At 41.9% G+C, this 8,457-nt stretch overlaps 1 protein-coding gene across 1 annotated transcript; it reads left to right on the forward strand.

Annotated features, from left to right (window-relative positions):
- The first annotated feature begins 958 nt into the window (after positions 1-958).
- RETN (resistin) lies at positions 959-8,048 on the forward strand. The gene is made up of 4 exons (XM_075206987.1): positions 959-1,019; positions 2,989-3,041; positions 5,498-5,776; positions 7,713-8,048. The coding sequence occupies exons 2-4, from the start codon at positions 2,993-2,995 to the stop codon at positions 7,838-7,840; spliced, it is 456 nt and encodes a 151-aa protein (XP_075063088.1). The 5' UTR covers positions 959-1,019; positions 2,989-2,992; the 3' UTR covers positions 7,841-8,048.
- The last annotated feature ends 409 nt before the right edge of the window (positions 8,049-8,457 follow it).

An 8,457-nucleotide genomic window follows, 5' to 3' on the forward strand; every position in this document is an offset into this window, starting at 1 on the left:
ATTAATACCATAAATACGAGTTGCAACTCAAAATGTGAACATAAGTCGTAAAAGACATACAAATAAACCAAATGGTTAGATTACATGGTCTATGGGTATCAGCAATCTCAAACAGTGATAAGACAATTGCAGGGTAAATGTATAAATGGTCAACGTTGTCAATCCTTGTAGGCTAAAAATAAGGCAGTCCAAAACAAGTTAGAAGATAATGAAAGTCTATGCTCGATATCCTGGGCAAAGAAATGTCCATCGGAATCGCCAGAGATAGGAGCTGGTAAACGGACTAACCCTTGTACCTGTTAGGGTTACAGCTCAGCTGCAAATCAGTTGCCGTGTTCCTAGTAAAACTCCAATGTGTACCTGGCTGGTTTCCGTGGGGACTCAGAGAGTCCTTCTGCCGAGCGAGTGTCTCTGTGCTTCCGGGTTGTGTAGCGCATGCGCATGCGGCGGCTGGGTCCCGTTATTGTAGCGGTGATGAAATGAATTCCACAAATTAAGTGATATCCCATATGGTGGTGTAATTGATCTCAGGGGTACAAACCAACGCGTTTCGCCCTGCTGGCTTCCTCAGGGATCGTACTATGAAACTAACTCATATAAAAGTACTGGTGCCAACGGAATAAGGCTGTGATTTAACCTGGTAAGTGTCACATTGGTAGGGAGCAGTACCTTACAGTCACCGGGGACACTCTTCATTGGTAGGCACAGGGTTATTAGCCAAAGTTTATCTATCTATCTATCTATCTATTGATATTAGTAACTGTGACAAGAATGCAGCAGAGAAAGAGTTAATTCCATTATAAATGGAGCGAGCGGTGAGCCGCTTACAAAACTAATAGGCAGATTGCTGACAGCATGTGACGCTATGGGACCCGCCCACATCTCAGTCTGGTACCCGCCCACATCTCAGTCTGCTGGAGTGAGCCGCCTCCCACACATTTGTGAGCAACAAGTAAGAGGTGGGCAGCTGGAGACAGGAAGGGCTGCCCTTCAGGAGGAACCGCGGCAGTTCTGAGCCAGTAAGCGGAGGCAGCTTCTAAAAGAGTAGAGAAGAGGCGAGAGGAGGAGAATAGTGTGGGAGATGGACAGGAAAGTGAGAGCTAAAGAGAGAGAGAGGTAAAGAGAGAGAGAACTAGAGAGATAGAAAGTGGAAAATAAGGGAAGTAAGAGGAAAGATAATAAGAGGGTGTGACAGGATGGACCGCCTATGCCACCCTGCCTGTTGTTGCTAGGAACCGGCTGGGCTTACTCTGCCACCATTCCATTTCTTTATTCCAAATGCGCCCTCTAACAGCAGTCATCACTGGACTCCTTAACGGCATCCAGAACCGCGTTGCTTCTGGGTAACTGTTGCTGCCAGTGTACCCCCTTGCTGGTACTCCTTGGCTGATACCTCTGACTTCTTCCTATAGATCCGGGTTGTTGTGGATGGATCCCCCCTGGCCTATCACACTGTATAAAGAAACGCACGTAACTTGTACGTCCGTATGCCCATATCCAAATACAACCGGATCTTGGTATATGCAGACGAACAGAACAGGATCCGCACAATGCATATGTGCAATATAAAGTCCCATCAGAACACATGCAAAAAAAAAAGATTTCTTAAAAGTAACTTACAACTCTTAGCACTGTAATTATTAATATAAAATATATGTATAAATAAAAATTGTTCAGACATGAATTGCATACAATTGTGTTCACTGGCGTAAGTCCCGTTCTGGGACGAGCACAGTGCAATTTCACGTAAGATACGGAACACAAATGGACTTTCGTTCGAAGATGACTCAGGCCCCATGTGTCTCTTTACCAATTGCCTAAAATGTATTTATCCATTGATGAGTCCTCTGATCACCCATAGCATGTGGCATCAGACAGTTAGTATGATAACATCACCCATGGGTGCTGCATCTGAGATAAATGTCAGCCCTACATTTAATTTTTTATTTACTAACTAGTACAAAGGATTCTTTATTTTGAAAGAGCCTAATTTATTTAGCTTACCCTGCAAATCATAGGAGGAAGAACATTTAATGGCATATAAAATATTTCCATAGGCTATTAATGGGCGGTGTCCCAAAATCAGTCAAGTGGGTACACACCTATATTGTAAATTATAGGGTGGCACAGGGAGAGGAATCTGTAGCGTGGGTATTTCATTGTTTGACATGATATAAAAAGGGACAGCTTGCAGTGCTTGCAGGGTTTGTACCTTCCAAGGAGAGGTAAGCAAAGGAAGCGATGTAATATGTGTCTAAGAACCAGTAAGGGATCAGATGGAACAGACAGTTCAGTACATAGAGAACAGTGGAGATGTAGCACAACAATAATGAAGGGTTCAGTACAGAGCAATGTAGAAGACAGAGTACATACATGGCAGAGGGATTACAGGACAAGAAGTATCCAGGGGGTCAGTCAGTGTAGAGATAACGGTGGAGACATGATAGCTGTGTAGGGATAACATAGAAGGGTAGCAGTTCAGGTTACAGGAAAACATCTAGTTCCAACATAGAAGGATAAGCTATAAGCTGGGGAGTAAAGGAGCATGGGATGGACCTTCATGTCTTCAGGAAGAACAGAGTCAGATACCAGAGGGGCTTCAGGGCTGTTTCCCTAAGATGAGCAATTTGGAAATAGAAAAGGGCTAACAACTTCACAGGAAGTAACGCTGCAGACCTGTGTGTGGGTAGGAATGGTGGAGGTGAGCGGTGGGTTCAGGACACAGGAGTATGAACGCGTGTTATATACAGAAGTATGAATGCCTGTTACACAGAAGTATGAACGCGTGTTACACAGGAGTATGAACGCGTGTTACACAGGAGTATGAATGCCTGTTACACAGAAGTATGAATGCGTGTTACACAGGAGTATGAACGAGTGTTACACAGGAGTATGAACGAGTGTTACACAGGAGTATGAACGCGTGTTACACAGGAGTATGAACGCGTGTTACAGACTGTAACTTACAGTGTATCTACTCTCTTGCAGAAAGATGGCAGCATTGACCCTTTTGGTCTGCAGTCTGCTGATAGCATTGTCATGTAAGTATCTGGGGCATCCTCCAACACACACTACACCGACATGTGAAAACACTACATACAGTCAATGCCACACATGCACGTCCAGTTCTAGAGTATGGAGTATGTACACACAGCATCTCACATGTACAGTGCACAGCTCCTTATTTAGCTCTTACATTCAGTAGAACTTTGGAAATGGTTTCATCTGTTGGATGAATATCTCATTATGAATCTAACCACAGAGCTACCACAGGTATCTATGATGATAACACACAGTTTTGTGTGGATTCTGTTGTAGTGTTAATTTGGAAAATTGCAGGGAAAATATGTAAATTTTATATGTAAGTCTATTATTTGTTGAGTATGGCATGGTTGTAGTCCATGGCAGATTGTGCGTTTTCCACGGTATCACTGGGGGATTACACTTCTCATTACAACATTTGTTTCTTTAGCTAGGTCCCCCAATGTAGCACTTTCCTAAAGGTCCTCCCCAGCACACCAATTGTGTGCTGAACCCTGTTGCTTCATGCACAGAGGAGGGAACTGTCTGCGCTGCAAGACTGAATCCATCCTAGGGATTACCAGCGCTAGGATGGGAGATGTTTAGTGAGCGTGTCACCTGATTGGCTTGGCTATGACTCCTGTCCAATCAGCTGCCACGTTTATCACAAGCCTCCAGCCCGGAACAGATTGAATCTCCTGCTCAGAGCTCTCTGCCTTGCTGACAGCTGTAATTCAGGAAATGCTGGGGGCACAAGTGGGTGAACCCACCACAGTGGTATCCTTGGGAAGCTATACATATTCCATAATAATAGTAACACATGTACTGTACACATTACATGACATTTGGCTTTCCAAAGTCTGTAGACTTCTTTGTATGTCAGTGCAAGCTGTGGATAGTCTGTCACAGCATGATAACTGTAGATGTAAATATGTAACAATGGAACCATCCGAAATGTCTTCCACATCAGACATGTCCAGTAGTACAACATAAATATCACTAAGGGTTGCATGTTGAAAGTGGGAAGACAAACACACAACAGCACTCAATAGTTTGGTGGTTTACCCAATGGGGTGGTGGTCACAGTACATTGAGGGTGAGGTGGGGCTGATCACAATAACTAGGCTGGGTGAGGCAGTATGCCTTTGTGACCTCATGTTATTTTCTGCACTGTATTTCTGATGTAGACAAGAAGTGGGCTAGTGTACAATGTATGCAATACCGCCACGTCTCCTACTGCTTTAATTGAAAAACTTAAAATAATAATATTATCAGAAATCAACAACGCTGCTAATTCAGATGCTAAAAACTGTATTTCAACTGTAGTGTGTACACTGTTTGGGACTTGTGATTTGGTTGTCCATTCTGACTTCAAAACAACCAGACATGTTCAATTTGGCCTCTGACACATATGGTCATAATAGACACAGATCCATTAGTCCAGTGATCAGTCCAATTGACGGACTCTTAGGGGTATATTTACTCTGCAGCGGTTTCGTAAAACCGCCGATTCCTGGCGCTTTGAAGTCATTTTCTTCAAATGGTAATTTTATTAAAGACAAAACATATTGAATTACAGGCTAGCTTTTTTACAATTTACAATTAATTACAGCAATAGTGTACTGATATGGAATAATATACCCATAAAATACAATGAATAATCATGAAACATAGTTAGATCCGCTAGTTCTATAAAATAAGATCGTTCCAAGATCAAAGAAAGCTCATTCAGAATGTACAGTATCAGCAGCTATTTATATAGCGCCACTAATTCCACAACGCTGTACAGAGAACTCACTCACATCAGTCCCTGCCCCATTGGGGCTTACAGTATAAATTCCCTAATATACACACACACACACACACACACAAAGATAGCACTTTTGATAGCAGCCAATTAACCTACCAGTATGTTTTTGGAGTGTGCAAGGAAACCGGAGCACCGGGAGGAAACCCACACAAACACTGGGAGAACATACAAACACATGATTGGGAATCAAACTCATGACCCCAGTGCTGTGAGGCAGACGTGCTAACCACTAAGCCACCGTGCTGTCCTACAGTATGTAGGTATGCATTATGGAGAACATTCAGAGGGGAGATTTAATTCAACGCTAGCGGCCTCCGGACATCGCCTCGCACATTGCTGCCGATTACGGTAAGTAGTCTCCCCTCATTTCCTGCGCACCTCTATGGGGAACGAGGAATAATGAGCGGAGATTTCTTCTCTGTGGGCTGTTCAGAGACACAGCACGCTGGATTGAATCTCCCCCAGAGAGTCTTAAAGTAAGGTACTCTACTGAGCTAGTATGGCTTTAGTTATTCTATCTGCAGCATAAAGTGAAATATATTAGATCATTGATTTATTTCCCAGAGGCATCCTTATTATACCATGTCAATGTAAAAGTGTTGGGTGTCTGGAATGTTATTTGTAGAACGCAGTTGTGTTACCTGTAACTTTCTTGGGATTTTAAAGATTCACAGCCCCCTTGGGGGTCAGGGAGCAATGGTGGAGCACCTGGAGGTTATGGAGGAGGAGGAGGAGAAGGTTCTAACCACGGAGGAGGAGGAGGTGGCTCTAACAACGGAGGAGGTGGAGGTGGCTCTAACAACGGAGGAGGTGGAGGTGGCTCTAACAATGGTGGAGGATATGGAGGAGGCGGAGGAGGTTCTACTCCTGGAGAAAGTTGTAAGATACCACAGTTGACCTGCACGACTATGCAATCAAATGGGAACACTGCCAAGTGCCCAACAGGTGAGAAACCTCAGAGATGCTCATGCCTTAGTGATGGCCCTGCTTCCTAGTGAACTGATAACCTGTCTATTGGTTCACTTCACCTTTTCACTCTCTTTGCTACATGTAACCCAGCTCCTCTTTCATATAAATATCACACTCCATTTCCCATTCCCCCTTCAGTATATCCTTCCTCCATATAAACATTTTGGTCACCTCCCACCCACTCAGCCTGGCTGGGTCTTTGTCAGTGTTATGTGCTTTGCCTTTTATGTAAGTCTAAATCTGCCAACTTGTTCTCTTTTTTCACAGTGTCGCTGCTAAAGCAGGGATAGGTTAAATTATCCAAGCCAAGTACGGTTTACAATAGCAGTATACATCCAAGTACAGCAAAAAGGTTATACAGGATGCAGGGGGCTCAGTATAGTGAAAAAGTAAATTTGTGATATGCATTATATGGCAAAAAAAAGGGGATATATTTATTGCACCGTGAAAATGAACACAAAGTAAATAATGTACTGTGTTTATCACATGCAGCGGTCCAGGATATTGTACAGCCCTATCATCATCAGCAGCAGCTATTTATATGGCACCACTAATTTCGCAGCGCTGTACAGAGAACTCACTCACATCAGTCCCTGCCCCATTGGAGCTTACAGTCTAAATTTCTTAACACACACAGACAGTACAATAGAGACTAAGGGCAAATTTAATAGCAGCCAATTAACCTACTAGTATGTTTTTGGAGTGTGGGAGGAAATCAGCCAAGGCCGTGGTTGGGAGTCAAACTCATGACCCCAGTGCTGGGAGGCAGTAGTGCTAACCACTAAGCCACCTATGCCATCATATAGCGACCAAAACATATTCTACAACCCCAAATCCCCCTCAACTATAACTATGTAACCAGCATTGACAGCATTGCTTGTTCTTAGCAGCCACTGCCTGTTTGTTCTGTAAAATTCTCTCCCCAACAGTATTGAAGAATAATTGTAGTGGAAGTTAAACGGAAGTAGAGCTGAGTATGATTTTGCATTTTAATTGTACAGTAAGGGCATCATTTAGACGAATCTGTTTATGGATATGGATATAGTGAAACATGATAAATATCCTTAGAGGACTAGTAATTGCCTCTTCTCCATATACATTTTCCAAGGATCAATGAATTTTACAAGTCTACCTGAGAAACTGAAATGCAAAATGTAAAACTAAAAATGTATATGTTAGAATCGGCTGCATATTGGTTCTCGATCTGGACGGACGGTTCTGTTCTAAAGTTCAGAAGTTTGCTGGGATCCCTTGATTTTTCATTCAATTACAGAAAACTGTACCTAAATTTAAGAAAGTCATACAGTGTTGACCATGTTAGAGTTGGGTACACAAAAAATGGGTCTGTGGCTTCAACACAGTCACGGTAACACTGATAAAAAAAATAAAAAACTGATACATTTTGGTAGGTTTTTTTATTGCGAACTTCAAACCTTGAACTCGATCCTTGAACCTGGTAGTGTTTGAGGTTCCATTTAAAAAGAAAAAAATGAAAATACTTTTTTCTCATTAAAAAATATTATTTAAAAAAAACATGCCTCAAACATGAACAGCAATCTTTGAACCCAATTGGCAAATTCCGAACCACAAATTCTAATTGGGGGTCTATTTATTCTACCTTCTCTACTCATCGCTGTGTCAAAGCAATGACCCATAGATGCAAACCAAGGGGCAGTCTATCGTCCCCTCAGCTGTTCTGGCTCCCTGAGGCCTCTCCACAACTCCGTCAAGTAATCACTGAATTATTAATACCCCACATCACTATAAAGATACAAACACGTATATAGAAGCTGAGTTCATAATACAATGATTGCTCTCCTCTTGTATATAGTGTCTGCCATATAGAAGCAGTTTGTTAACTAATCAGAGGTTTACTCAGCAGGATAACATTTAATATTTTTCAATTTTGCAGATTATGTTGCTTCTTCTTGCTCGTGTCCAAGGGGCTGTAGATCACAGACCTTTCAGGGGCGCGACACCTGCCGCTGCCAGTGTAATAACGTAGACTGGACCACTGCCTGCTGCTGCAAGTTTATCTGACAGCGCCACCTGGAGGATGCCATCGTTACTTCTCCTTTCCCCCATTTTCCTTTTCATAGCAATAAAAAAAGCTAAAAAATACAAAAAGGCCTCCAGGTTGCGTTCATGTGTGTTTACCAGTGTGTTCAATGAATTATATGTGAGTGTAACTTTTAATTTTGCATTCATTCATTTAATAAACAAACAGGTTTGTAATATAAACACAAAATCAATTGTCGCTTCTCCTATGTGATCCGCCATGAAAAGGGTCCAACCTATTGAAGAAATTGTAAAATAAAATGAATTTAAAAAGTGTATTAATACTGCTACAAAATATATTAAAAAAAACCAAAGTGTTTATCTGGATAAGCGATAAGTAGTGGATCCGGCCACTAGATACTTCTAATCTGAATATGATGGTTTGTCCCTAACACTAGAAACGGATCCTGGGGATAGCAGAGGAGGTCAGTAGAGCAATAATAGTGTAGTTATTATTGTTATGTAATAAGATACTGAATGCATTACATGTACAGTGATTAACTGTGCAGAAAGCTTATCTGTGTAAACTGGAGCAAATTTAAAAAAAACTTGTTATATATTTAGACATGATATATAAATCTGATAATATAATATAGTTC

The sequence above is a fragment of the Mixophyes fleayi genome, chromosome 4, assembly GCF_038048845.1.
Source record: "Mixophyes fleayi isolate aMixFle1 chromosome 4, aMixFle1.hap1, whole genome shotgun sequence".
In the NCBI taxonomy this organism is placed as follows: domain Eukaryota; kingdom Metazoa; phylum Chordata; class Amphibia; order Anura; family Limnodynastidae; genus Mixophyes; species Mixophyes fleayi.